Source organism: Oxyura jamaicensis, chromosome 4 (genome assembly GCF_011077185.1).
Source record: "Oxyura jamaicensis isolate SHBP4307 breed ruddy duck chromosome 4, BPBGC_Ojam_1.0, whole genome shotgun sequence".
Lineage (NCBI taxonomy): Eukaryota > Metazoa > Chordata > Aves > Anseriformes > Anatidae > Oxyura > Oxyura jamaicensis.
This window is the reverse complement of record NC_048896.1, coordinates 52892409-52907464: the sequence shown is the minus strand read 5'-3', so window position 1 is coordinate 52907464 and position 15056 is coordinate 52892409. Positions and strand designations below refer to the sequence as shown.

General features: G+C 38.0%; 1 protein-coding gene across 3 annotated transcripts in view; it reads right to left on the bottom strand.

Annotated features, from left to right (window-relative positions):
* Positions 1-3613: 3613 nt before the first annotated feature.
* The window catches only part of LRBA (LPS responsive beige-like anchor protein), a 395253-nt gene continuing 383810 nt past the window's right edge, over positions 3614-15056 (bottom strand). For all 3 annotated transcript variants that reach the window (XM_035325418.1, XM_035325421.1, XM_035325419.1), the window contains exons 54-56: positions 14695-14909; positions 7438-7589; positions 3614-5151 (exon numbers count right to left, since the gene is read on the bottom strand). In XM_035325418.1, coding sequence (XP_035181309.1) covers positions 5061-5151; positions 7438-7589; positions 14695-14909 — 458 coding nt within the window. In that variant the 3' untranslated portion in view covers positions 3614-5060. The remainder of the gene's footprint in view (positions 5152-7437; positions 7590-14694; positions 14910-15056) is intronic.

The following is a 15056-nucleotide window of genomic DNA, read 5'->3' as shown; positions in this document are numbered from 1 at the left end:
AACAAACAAAAAAACAGAGCAGGGCCTGAAGAAGCAAGCTGCCATCATTCACCAAGAAGCTTTCCTCAACTGTTGCTACCAATCTTGATTTTTTCCAATGACATTCAAATCTTATTCTTTTGTCTGTCATGGTTGGAAACAAACACCAGAGTGAGAATCCTACAAAACATAGCTTTCAGAGAAGCAAAACTTCAACGGAAGTACCACCAACTATTCAATTCTCTCCAGATTAATGTTTGCCAATTAAAATGAAATACTGAAGTTCAGAGTGTTAAAACACTACACATCTAAACACAATTTAAACACTTTGCATAAAAAGACACCAGCTGTACTGTTCTACGCGCTGTTCAGCATGGCCTGATTGTGGTTTTGCAGCCAGCAAGGCTTGCTTGAAAAAGGATCACTAGCACACAAGACAAGATAAAAAGCAAAACGCTAGAATCTGCAAAGCCGCCTATCTGTTGCTGGCTATATCTTGCTGGGCACAGCAAATCCTAAACACACAAATAGACTGAGTTGTACTTCAGTGCTTTGCAGCTCACAATACACACTGCACAAAGTAACAGCAGGAAGAAAAATTGAGAAGAACTTCAAGAAAGTAGTAAGTGATCATATCAAACTCCTTCCATTTCGTAAATAGCAATTAAAATCTTTTTTTTCCCCTAATTCCATGCAATACAGCATTTCCAAAACACACACCTAATTAATTAGTTGACTGTCTGATACAGCTCAAATAAGCTGTGATTTCAGATTTTGCAATACAAGTCACTTTTTTTTTTTTTTGACCCCTTCAGGAGACTGGCTGTATTTTAATAGCAGGTCTTTAGGTTATGCCTAGTTGAATTTCAGTAAATCTAAACAAAATCAGAAACAATTTCCTACAGTTTTTGACCCAGAGCAATTAAAGACCGGCTTTAATTTATGGTGTATAAATACTGACATGCATTGTTAAATTTATCGATTTACTGAAGACCTTTATGCTGGTTCTGCATAGAAGTAAACTACTTTGGACTTCACATAATGCTGGATTGCATGGGAAATCCAAGAGAGTGCCTCATGTCAAGCTTTACACAGCGGTCCTAACCTCATACAGAAAAGGAATCACTGCTTTAAAGCAGCACTTGCAGAAGGGCCCATCCCTGGTTTTATTTTAGCTAGGAAGCAGCCAGCTTCTTAAAACAATATAGTCATCCTTTATTCCCTTTGAACTATTTTTAAATGGAAGAGAGACAGCAAACCAGATGTGCCCTAACAGAAGCACACGTCACTCAAACTTCTGTGAAGATGAAGCTTAGTGCATAAAATGGAAAAGCTACAACCTAGATGGTCACCGTATCCACGCCATCCTTACCCAATACGTCTAACAGCAACTACGTCCTCACGGTGATTCTGTCCTCACTAAAGGTGCAGTAACACTCATTTCCCACAGAAGTCCTGGTTTTGAATTTCCTTTTGCTACTAAAAGAAATGAAAACTGAATTTTGTTGCGGGACAGCAGCTCTCTACCAAAACCATAGGTTTTTATAATTGCTGTGGTTCAGGTCTGTGGAACAATGGAAGGAACTCCCCTTGTTCATTAAAAATTCCCAGCCTGATCCCAGGCATTAAAAGCACCATGGCAAATAAAGGATCTACATAACATTTCTGAACAGAAATTCAACTTGCATGCTTTTAGAAGTACAAAGAGGAATCAAAAATCATGCCAACTTCTCACAGCAGTTTTAAAAAACAACTACCATTATACTGCAGTAGCATTAACCTCTCATTGTCCTAGTAAATAACAACCTTCATCAGCAGAAAACCCAAAGTTAATTGTTCCCATTATCTTGGTACCAGATTAACTCTTTTGGACGTTTCTCCTTTTGGGTGCTATGCCAGCAACCCTTCAGGAGAAGCAAATTGCTGCAGGTGGTGGTGGAGCACCAGGACTAAATTCCAACCAGAAACAGCAAAAAAATATATCTACTTTTGCACGCTTTCCAGCTGTAGAAGTTTTTTGATAGCACACTGCACAACACGGCCAAGAACTCACTCTCAAAGTATTAGTGCATTCATTTACCTTTGCTTGCAGTATCTCACAACACAAACTTCCTTCAGAGAAACCACCCCTCTCTGCACACCATCACCTCCCACCAGAACCTGTAGCATCAACATCAGCATTTTCCGCAAACACAGAACTAATTTCAAGCTACTCGAGCCAAGCCTTTCTGCACAAACCAAACGTAGCGCTGCTGCCGAGCAGCCTGACTCCCAGCAGTGACAAACACCACCTTCCAGAGGACCAGCTGTAAGCCACAATTAACAAATGCCCATTTGGACTTACCAGAACAGAAGAAGGTCTGGACTGTCAGGTAAAAAGACGTTGTTCATAAATGCTCTGTCCAAGTTTTGAGAAAATGGAGGACTGAGGAAAAACTTGTTTAAAGCTCCCTCTCTTCAGGAACATTCTGCAAATAAACGCGAGCTCAGGCACAGCTGCAGGTTCATGCCTGGCACCTGTTGATGTCCCAGCTGTGCAGGCAGGGGAGCTGACACAGGTGCTGCTCTGATCAGACAACCCGAAGAGTTAGAAATTTAACCCTTTTTTGCCACCTCAGCACAAGCCACATGGCGTGGACTAGTTCAACCAGAGCTGAGATCCCAGGTGGAAGTCCAGCCACCTGCCCGGTGTCCAAGGTGTGTGCCTTCACCCGCAGAAGGAGAGGCATTGCCTACTCACCAGAGCTGTCAGCTAAGCAGCCCAGACAGGGGAGGTCTTCCCAGTCTTGGTCATGGAGCAGAAGGTGAAGATTTTCTTGTCCACAGGAGACCTGTGATATGTAGAGCCCTGAACTGCAAAGAAGAAAAATACTCTGGTTCCCAGAGGAGTACTTAGTGCCATCACATAGCTGCCCCCAGTGCGCTCCAACTGTCTGAATTCAGCTCAGGATAACACCTGGTCACAGACAGTTATGCTTTCGCTTTGGGAAGGCATCTGATGATCATCAGGGCCTTTTCTAAGACAAGCAAACTGATTTGGTGCTGCCATACCTACCAAATTAACTCCCCATGAAATATTTTGGCCCTACGATCACAGACTATTACTTCTGTCAATAATTAAATGTTTCCTAAGCAGGGGATTATAAAGAGAAAATTTTCAGGATTTCCACTTGGCAAAATATGCCTGGCCACAGCAATGTTTCAACATTTCCTTTTTCCCCTCCACTTAGTATACCAAACCTACTCCTGGCTTGAGAAAAATGCAAATTGCACTTCAAGAGCATTCCAATTTCCCCTCAAAATCTTCTGATGAAAGAGCATGAAAGTTGTTGAACGTACGGAAACACAAAGTACAAGCTTTGCATACCAAATGCTATTCCTCAGTATACCTGGCACTTACCACAGCCATAACTATAGCCTTTGCTTAATGAGATCATGCCTCTGCTACACAAAACATACACATTTAACTGTACTGATGCCACCATAACCATATCAGTTTAAAAATGTAAAGAGCACAGAAAACTTAGTCACCATTGCATAAACAGCAAGAGTACTTGTCAATGCATTAGCCATAGCTTTCTCTGCCGTGAATATACATTGTGCCACAAGAACCCAATACGCCCCACCAAAGCTCTCAATTAGAAATGTAATTTTATTTAATTTCTTCACTCAAACTGAATTTTCTCATTCCAAGTCTTTACTTAAAGAGATAGTAGCTAAATGCTTAGAAAAACAGGAACTGCTCTAGTAGGCAGCTAGAGAAACGTGTGTATCGATACAGACGGAATGTAAATTTCAACTCATAGGTCACAACATACAAAGAAAATTTTTATGCAGTACAGACTTACAAAACAATAACAGTTCTTTTCACAAATATTTTCACAGAGTTCTGCACAGCAATCTTGTAGAAAAGTAGATTTGTGCAACACCAAAATAACTTATTGTTCCTTAGTATAAATAATTTTTTTCATTCCCTAAAAGAAAGAGAGCATTTCACATGCTTGGACAGGATCTGACTGGATTTGGTGATAGCAAAATATAAAAGATGTTCCTGCCATACACAGAAAAGGAATATGGTGTGTGCTACAGTATTGCAGGAGTCAGTTGTGGAAAAACGAGAAGAATAGGCTGCAAGTCTAGTGCTTCTGCTGTTGTGTAGAGGCTGTGCACCAGCAAACATCTGCCTTTTTAGTGCTTTCACAGTCAAACAGCAGAAATGTGCTTTGGTACTTGCACCTATTAAAAAAAAAAAAAAAAACCCTGCCTCTGCAGGTTCCTAATTTGAGTTTAAAGTCTCCAAATAACCCTTCTGATTTTGAGGAACAATCCACATTTTGGTGTGCTTTGAAGGAGATGCCAAGTAAAAACTAGGAGGATTCACACTCGATGTAACACAAACTCCGTTGCTGATTTCTCTCTCTTAACTGCACAAAGCATACAACTAAAAAAGAACTAATTGTCTAGGCCTAGAAACATGCTTTAATAGTAATATTGATGGAAACAATTTGCAAAGTTTAAAATTACATTAACCATAATTTAAATATTACTATTGATTCCCAGAAACTTCAGTGCTGTTGTAGTACAATCATTTGGAAAAGTACAAGACAAAGTGTAGTACAGATAGTAGAGATTAAAATTCCCCAAACATCACAATTCATTTCCAGTATGCTAAAATCATATATTCTTCAAGGTTATAGATAAAGCTTCAGGTGGAAAATTCATTTCTTCATGGTACAGCTAGAACATGAGTTTTAACCATCTTTAGTTTAGGTTTCTTTTACATACAGGGATCAAAATAGACTTCTCATTATGACTAAAAATATAGATTTTTAACTACAGAACCCAGCAGCCATTTTTCTGCTTCATTGCCCTTCCCCCAAAAAAGTCAAGCAAGGTCTACAAAAATAGCGATTAACTTTAAAAAATAGGTAGCTTCTCCCAGCAAATTTGTTACATTCAGATGGGATATAGCTATTTATAAGGAACAACGCTGTGGCAGGACACCAAGGGAGGCGTGCTATGGCCAGTTTCATTTTGACAACAGCTGCCCGCATCAGTGCTAATCGTGGTCTCCGTGAAGATCAGTATCGGGTTTGATATTCATGATGCCAACGATTGAAATCATTGTAGAAAACCACTATGCTCCCAGATGCCATGCCAGTCAGTATACACCTAAGAAAAGCACAATATCATGTTAGTCAGCAGACCAGCGCACGGTCATGTGTATGAGCCAACACACCAACGGGTTACGCCAAGACAGGCACGAGAAACAGCTGGAGCTGGAAGGGCTTCACATGTCAGAAAAGTCCTTAGGGGCTTTAGGGGCTCCCAAAGACTCCAACAAGCTGGATTTAGCTAAAATACTGCCATCTGCACAAGCTCTGACAGAGGATTTATGGACCACAAAGCCTACCAAAACAGCATGCAACGGTTTGTATGGTTGGCCTGAAGCTACAATTGACTCAAAAGCCACACGACAGAATAGTTTACCAGCATCACTGTCCTGCAACCACTTGAGATTTCTTGGGATTATTGTTTGGATTGCTTGTTTGTTTTTGCCGCATGTGGGAGTGGGATGAAGCACTGGTGAAGCAGCGAAGTGGAGAAAGTTTGGGAGATGTATTCATTTCAGTTTAGCCTTCCCCATTTAAGTTGTGCTCTATATGAAATAATTGGATGTTGGCACAGGACTTCAGCTGGACACGTTAGTGTTTGTGTTTGAAAGCAATTTGAAGTCTTCAACGGTTTTGAAGTTTCTTGAAAGCAATTGCTGTACTTTCTCACTGTGGTACTCTTTCTAAATTCCTTAACGTTGGCCTACTACTACAGATAATTTAGACCTATTTGAAAAGCCATGACGCTGGCAACAGGACACGATAACAAGAGCTTCTGTATTGTGACTTCTACTGTTTCATATTAAAGTTTTATGAAAATCAAGAGCATGAGGAAATACAAAACTCTGGCATTTAAAAAAAATATATCTTCAGAATGAAAAATAAATATTCAGAAGGAAAAGCTGCATTTTTTCCTTCAAAACAAAGATGAAATATGAGATCATTAAAACATTGCATTTTGATAATGTCACTACTTCATTTCAATAGAACCATTTTGACTGTTTTTGTATTAGGTTAAAACCTTTCTTACACACAGTCTGTCAAACATATACATTCATGCACACCAAATAAATTAAATCCTCTTCTGCGTTTCTGTCTTCAAACCCAAAGTGAATTGGTTCCTGACTTGAGCACATGGATACGTTTATAGATGTCCATATTAAATTTCAATTTATTGACATGCGAACATTTTGTTGACATGCTATTATAATTACCATTTATAGATTCTCTAAATGCAAAACTGTATACATATTCAGGGGTCTAAAATTCAACAGCTGTAACTCAAGCTTTTGAAATACTTTTAACAGCACTTTGTTTTTAATGGAAAACCATTTTTTTTTCCAAAATGCCTATAATCTCAAATTATGTTTAACAAGAAGTTGAATGTTTGATTGAAGTCTACAGATCTGCTGATTTTTTTTTTTTTTTTTTTTTTTAATAGCTCGTTTCATGTAAGCATTAGAAATGCAGTCTAGGTGAAAAAAAAATATTAAAATATTTGCTATGGACTTCAGTGGAAGGTTAAAAATCTCAACAATATGCTTTACTACACAATGTTGGCACTCCTAAGTGATCTAGGAGCTCAAGCCTCTTCAAAAGGCATACGGCAACTCCTCTAAGCTTATATACCAAAGCAAAGAAATAAAATTCTCACCTGTGAGCAAGAAGTGTACAAATGAAATTGTAAAAATGCCATAAAAAAAAACAACAAATAACTGTACTATTGTAATAAAAATACAAACATCTTTTAAGCATAGCAGCATTGGCAAATGCAATGAAAAAAACAGTAAAAATATTATCTAATTGTCTTCAGTAGAATAAATATTTAAGGGGTGTCAGGATTTATATAGATAAGATCACTTCTCTAGAAATGAACATTAGCACTTGCTTTTACCAAAGTATGGATGTGTAGAAGGAATCTTATTGTGCAGCTCTTTTAACTGGTCTATTTTTTACACCAAGATCTGGAATTAGGAATGTGATTTGTACTGTAAGTGAACAAAGAAACATGAAAAGCACATACATAACCTTCCACCTCCATCTGACCCATACTGTACATGCACAGGCCAATAATTCAACCTATTTTGAAAGTCTGCCAAAGTAAGACTTCTTAAATATCTCTTCACTCCCTGCAAGATCTGAAATACTCAAAAAGATTATTTGCCCTAAAAAGAAATATTTGCCCTAAAAAGACATTCCAAAAATAAACTTATGAAAGCACGGAATTCTCAAGATAACCATCAGGATCTGAGATCCACAGAATACCAAAAGCAAAACAAAAAGATAATTTCACTGTAAAAATATATTCTCTGAAATTCACGTGAACACCAGACTTTTCTCTAACCTTTGGTCATATGACAGGGCCATGGATCGGATTCCAGCATCACACCCTGGGTAAGCAAAAAGCTGCTTGAGGTCCCACATCTGCCATACCATGACAACTCCATTGTCTCCACCTGTAAGCAGGTACTGTCCATCTCGACTCAGTTGGATTGCCTAAGGGGAAATCACAGATATTTGTTGGTAAATATATGTTGCTTTTGTTCCCCCTCTCACACTTTCATAAAAAAGTTTCATATTGACAGCTGGATGTCTAAGGAGATTTGATATCAATGCAAGTTTTTGGGATACAACATCTTGTTTTGTTATCCTACACAGCAATAGAACTAATGTTATTATGCACAAGTGTCTTTAATACATTAGACGACATTACTTAGGTTTTACCTCACCTGTGATTTATTCCATATTCCAAAGATATAATATGAGGTCAGCTGAAGAAATTTACTCTTTTAATTAGATAGATTTACAAGATCCAGCAGTACTGGCATTAAAATCTAGTTCCTGACATTTCCCCAAATGTTTTTAATACTAGCCTAGCTGTAGCTGTCCTGTCTGGCAAAGGGCCGAATAACGAAGGGAACTGAAATGATATAAAAATAACAAGAATTAATTTCAACCAGCATTGTTACATTCCTGCCCTGGATTAGTAAGATAATGAACCACCCTTGTTAATGGGGACTGTGGTTCTTTTCAACATCTATCCTGAAACTGCCTGTGACGAATTCACTGACGAATTCAGTGGCTTATACCCTGAATTGCTTGTACCATGAGGACTGATGGCAAAGCTACATTTGAAGTCTTCCTTTGGGATCCAGATCATGCTGAAATTGGTGCATCATGCATCATTGGTTTTCACAGCGAAGACTTCTTAAAACAGAAGTTTGCAATCTATTTTGATGTTTATGTGCTATTGGAAAAATCATGATATATACTGAATACCTGGAAGAACAACAACTTTCCTCAGATACCTGATGATGATACCACAACACTATCTGACGTTAAGATAACTGCAAAGCATGAGAAATATTGCTTAAAGAGGAATTTTGTCACTTTAAACAAGCCAAAATGTTCAAAGAACTGTTCTTGAACTTTTATTAAAATAAAACATGCCTATAGGGTCACTGCTTTTGTCTTCTAGTCTCTGACAAGTTTCTACTATCCCACCTCTACTTCTCTGTTCCTATTGCTCTTGCAAACATCCTTTTCATTCTATTCTTGACTCTACCATAGAATCATAGACAAATTACGGTTGGAAAAGACCTTCAAGATCATCTGCTCCAACCATCCCCCTACTACCAATGTCACCCACTAAAACCATGTCCCTAAGCACCAGGTCCAACCTTTCCTTTAACATCCCTAGGGACGGTGACTCCACCACTTCCCTGGGCAGCTCGTTCCAATGCCTGACTGCTCTTTCTGAGAAGAAATGTCTCCTAATTGTTTTAATTGTTGAAGAGTAGTGCTCTTTGTTCATTTATTTGTTTTAATTGTTGAAGAGTAGGGGCATGATGTTTCCATTTTTCCACTCACGAGGGACATCGCCCGAGTGTCAGGACTTTTCAACTTGGATAGAGAGAGGCTTGGCAACTCTATCAGCCAGTTCCCTCAGGACCCTGGGACTCATATCACCAGGTCCCACAGACTTGTACCTGTTTAGATTCATCAGGTGGTCTCGAACCTGCTCTTCACTTACAGTGGGTCAGACTTTGATTCCCCAGCCTCCATCTACAGGTCCAGGGAAATGAAAGACTTGGGAAGCCCGTTTACCAGTGCAGACAGAGGCAAAGATGTTGCTGAGTACCTCAGCCTTCTCCATTTTTGTCATTACCAATTACTCAGATATAGAAACTCACTGATAATATAAGAAATTAGCCACCTATAATTGCTTACACACTACTATATTCACACCTCAGTCTATTTTCACAAATGTTAAAGGTGTATGGTGGCCCTCAGGGACCTGCCAGCCAGCGCAGTGTGTGCTCGCAGCTGTTCTTCTTTCTCTTCTGCTACCCACCCCCCGATACCCCTTTCCCTTCCTCATCCAGGATCACTTCATCTCATTTTTGGTTATGGCAATTTTGTGCCCCTTACTGTTGGGGTTGATCATTGCAGGGAAAAAATTGCACCTCCTGCACCCCTGGGCTGCAGACATCCAGTACTGAATGTAGATGCTAAGTAAGCATTGCCTACTGAATGCATTTAACCTGAGACTTTTCAAAGATTTGTGCACTGGATAAATTTGGGCAGCTTTCCAACAAAACACAAATCCTTCACATCAGAGATAATTCTTGATAAATTTCAGCCTCCTGACCCAAGGCAGGGAGCCACAAAACTTTTCAACAGAACAATTTAATCATGTAGGATATTCAGAGCAATGACTTTTAAATTCCAAACAAACACATTTGTCCAACCACAACCACACTCTACATATTGGTTGGTCCATTTTAAAGCCTTGTCAGTGAAAGGAAATTGCCTGAAGATGATAGTCTACAAGCAAAATTCCAGCTCAAAGGTTTAAACTTAGAAAATAGCAAAAAGAACTTAAGGCAGGGTCTTGCAAACATATCCCTTTGTGTTGAAGTCTGTAAGTATTTTGGCACTTGCAATCTCTGCTTCTACAGACTTTCAATGTGCAAAACTTACACTGTGGTTTTAAATTCCCGAGGAAGAGGAAGTCATTGGCTTTTTAATATACTGACTATAGAGAGCATGCACCACAAAACCAGAATAAATTAAAAGACAAAGATGTTTCATTCATGCAACATTAAAGTGTTTATATAGACTGCTGACAAGCCTAGAAACCAAAATAAACAGCCTATATAAGATACTGCTTTGTGAACAGCAATAATTGAAGTCAGACATACTGCATATCTGTATTTGTATATTGCTGTACTCGATTACTATGATGTTAAATACATCCCTTAAGCATTATATGATGTACAATACTTACATTAAGATAGAGTTTCTATAGGTGACTTTTATATTATCAGTTTTGAGTTTTTACTGCAACAACTCCCAAGTAATCAGGATGAATCACATTGCCAAGATTTCATTTCATACAATAACTTTAAGATGAATATAATTCAAATACAAACATATACTGTAAACAAAATACAGTGATAACACTGAAATAAATAGATGATAAACCTATTCCATCCGTGTTTTGAATTAAAGTAACAACACATACATGCAAATCTAGAAACAATAAAGCAGAATATGGCTTTTATTCAACCATTTCTAACTATGGAAAACTGAATACTAACCCAGGTTAGAGCTGAGTAGGCTAAGCTGAACCTTCTCTCCCCAAAAACAAATGCTCCCACCACAAATTGTTTCTGTGATCGTTTCTGTCAGCCTACAAAAATACACTAAACACCTCCCAAAGTGTAGCCCCAAGGAGCTTGAAAATTAATTTAGACACTCTAACAAGAGCATAACGACTCAGTGTTCACTCTTTCTGGTGAAGAAAAACTTAAGAGAAGACCATGAAAATTATCTAGAACTTGTATGCACTGAGTAGAGGATCATGAGATCTAACATACCACATACAATTATTAAAAAGATTATTCATTAGAAGCAAAAATCAATATGGGGTGGGTTTTTTCCTCAATAGCAATGGCAGTCTCCTAAGGGTATTTTCAAACTGCAATGAAGACTGTGACAAATAATTATTTGCTACACTTATAAAATTCAGCTGATGAAAATCCATTAACCTTCTGGTCATGGTTCACTTGAATTTTATACTTGAGGCTTTTACTGAAGAAATGCTATATTAAAAGGCAAATTAAAGCCATTAATCTTTAACTCTTCCACTACCTGCATAATGCAGTGTTTTTTGTGATCTTTTGATTAAATAAAATATAGGCTTTGAACCCTTATTTATACCTATGCAATTTTACTAAGTCATGGGCTTGTCAGGAAGACAAGATGTTGATTTATTTATTTTTATTGTTTACTAATAAATATATCAGCCACTTGCCTCCCTCTGTATATACATGAATGAAGGAATGACTGAAAGAAAAAGGTCACAGTGTCAACATTTCATGACATGCCCTTCAAGACTTAACAAAAGAAAGGATGCTTTTACTCCCAAGTACTCGAACTGGTATAGAAGACATGAATCAATTTTACTGTTCTGCTTTTCCCCAGTGTTGTTTATCTGTGGTTCTGCTAGGTATGAAAGTGAAACAACTCTGCAACTAATCGCTCTCACAACATGAGGTTCAGACTTTCAAATAATCCCCAAAGTACACAATTTCAGCAGTGCTCTAAAAGCTGCATTTCTGACTTGTGTTTCCTTGGAAAGTCTTGAAACTTTGCACAAATGCTATAACATCTCAGATTTTTTGAAAGGCAGTACTTCGTAAAAAGGCAGAACTGACACTGTGACAGCCCTGGCTTACAGCAGCAGGAGTCTTGTGGGCACTTCCACATTTCAAAACAGACTCAGGAAAGGAAAATAAATTGGTTCCTCTGGGTGAAACAGCATACAGCCTTTGTTTAGGGTAAAATAACTTTACTTCTTAGAACAAGCAGACTATTTAGAGTTAAGTTATTCATTAAGATATCTAAACATTACATGGTAGACGTACTGCGATATGCCTAAGCTCCACTGAGCTATACAGTATGTAAAACAAAAACAGGTGGAAGGCATTGATTATATTCTGAATTTCCCCAGAGTGTCTGAAATTTTTCTAGCAGTTTTCTAACACAGGACTATGAGAAAGAAAATTAGAATGTTGCTCCAAACATCATTATTGAAAACTGCTAGTTTTGTCAATAATGTTCTGAAATGTAAGTCCATAATGACATAGGCAAATATTAATGAGAATTTTATATTACAGATTTCTACACTTCTGACCTTTTCCTTCCCTCTTCTATTCTTCCAGAGCAAAAAGGAATGAAAAGTGCTTGTCTGCACAGCCTGTGGGTATGTACTTTTTATTTTAAATGCCCCTACTTTAATTACGCAGTTGCCACTTGCCTTCTAACATGATATAGTGCAGAAGCACTGGGAAAAAAGGGTTGTAGCTTATTTAAGCATAAAGCCCAAGTGGGACCACTGGGAGAGAGGGAAAACAAAACAAAACAAAACAAAAACAACCCCCTGTACATATGTAACTCTGGCCAACAGAGAGCGGAACTTCCATTGCCTCCAGCAAAATTCCCAAAGCTGTGGGTACTGACTGAAACACTACAGAAATTGTTTTAGCCAGCAAGGGATTTTGAGATATTTTACAGATTTGCTTTCCTGGCTGACAACATAATCACAAGTAAAAGTGACAGATCATCAACGTTATTATTATAAAAAGAGAAAATACTCTGATATGTGCTTGTTTTATGGAAAGAACTGGGCTGAAAGGTAGGCTGAAAATATCAAAAGCAGTTGTACAAGTACAGCTAAAGGTGCAATTCAGATAAATTATGAAAGATTAAAAATTGAAGCAAGAATTTAAATTAATTTGGAAAAACGGCCTGGGACAGAAATATACACTTTCCTACTTTATTTCCCCAGCCTCACATCTGCACTTGCGGCTGCCATAGCATTCAAAAATTGTATGCCCTCTCATCTACTGCAGACCAGCACTCTCATTATGGAAAAGAGACCTACACAGAGAGTAGTTTCTGCATATTCTACCACCACTGCACCTGAAATTTGGAAAAACACAAGGATGTTGGATTAATAGAATATAGCACACAACAGTGTTTTAGAAGGTTTTAAGTGGAATACAGTGAACTACACTGGAGACTTCACTGGTAATGGCGCGTTTCCCCATTAATATAAGTTATAAAATGAAAATAATGAAAACCAAAATTCTTTCAAATATACTGGCATGTTCTTACATCTTAATAATATGATCAGAGTCAAAAGCAGATGAAAATTTAAAAATGCTCACAACTTTGCCCAACATATGAAAAAAAAATCTACAATTCTGTAGAAAGAGCATGAGGACAAAGTGAAATATTCTTCCTGAAACAACTAATCCAAAAAAAGGAGAAGCCTTTGAGAGTTTTCAACTCAGGACAAGACTGGAAGTCTCAGCAGCTGATTTGCTGGGTTCTTCCATCAGATTTTGGTAAGTCAGCTTAGAGGTGTAGTACTACTACAATAGCAGAAGTGCCCTTTCACTTATGTTAAATCATTAAAGAGTTTTAAATAAGAAACACTTTTTTACTGTGAGGGTGACTGAGCACTGGCACAGGTTGCTCAGACAGGCTGTGGAATATCAGTCTTTGGAGATACTCAAAAGGCACCCGGACAAGGTCTTGGGCAATCTGCTTTAGGTGGCCCTACTTGAGCAGGGGAATTGGACCAGAGGTCCCTTCCAACCTCAATCATTCTCTGATTCAGTGTCCCTCATACCACAACAACTAGCATACAGACCGTAATTTCAGATAACTCAGGTAGCCTGAATGCTGACCCAGCAATGTGGTCTCACTTCATGTCTTTGTTGCATTCTGTAACTTTCTGCTAGATTTGATAATGCTTGTTCATTTTCTTTTTATTTTTTTTTTCCTTTCAAAATTAAATTTCCTTTTTCATTTTCATTGTGGTAATGCTGGTTCATTTTCTTCCGCTCTCTTCTCTTCCATTCACTTTTGTCCTCATTCGAAGTGGGAATATTTTTGTTTCAAGGAAAGGATTCTTTTGACATTTCTGCTTCACTGCAGCATAGCTGCCAGATTCTGCTCTGCTTCATAGGTACTATTTCATAGGAACTGTCAAAAGATCTGCATTTTGTATTACCAAATAATTTCCATAAATCCATAAGCTTAAAATACCTCCTGCATAGTTTTGGACTTGCTCCATGTCTCTTGCAGCTAAAGGCATGGAAACTAGCTGCCTGGTCAGCAAATGCTAAAGACACTTTTAAGAGCTAAAGAGTTGAAATATAGACATGTGCCTATAAACTTCCTGTAGCTCAGCACAACACGTGCTATCTCAAGCTAAAATGAAGGAATGTAGACAGAGATGCCAAAAAAGGGCAACTTCCAAAATAGCACGTCCAACAACCTCCTCCCTTCAGACTCAAAAGTAAAGAAATAGCCAGACTTCTGATCAGCAATTAGTAATATTTGTATTCTTCTGTTCAAGGAAATGCCTACAGGATGTTTCTTACTGTATGAACAGAGTTATTCTAAAATAAAAATAATACTTCTATGGCCTGGCTATGGAAAGCAGCTCCGCACAACTCTAGAATTCACAGCTTCTCCTGATACGAGAACTGACAGTCCTTTGCACACATTTGAGTACACCCACCTTGATCTTGTCATCTGTTTCCATAGTGGCTTGAAGTCTCCCATTCACACTGAATACACAGAAGAGGCCATTTTCATAATATATTACACATTGGCCTTCTCTTGAAGCTTGAATAAGTTTTGGTCTCAGGCAATTTTCAGGACCTTCTAATGTTTCAGGACCTTCTAATGTCCTCAGCAGATCTCCATTCATAGAATGTATGAGACACGGTCCTTCTATGAGACAGAATAAAAACTCTAGATATTCATTCACATCCTCATTTAAATATATATATATAAAATAAATTATAATTATATATAAAATAATTAGCAATGGATTCTATGTAAGTAATTGCTATTATAATACATTGTAATACATTGCTA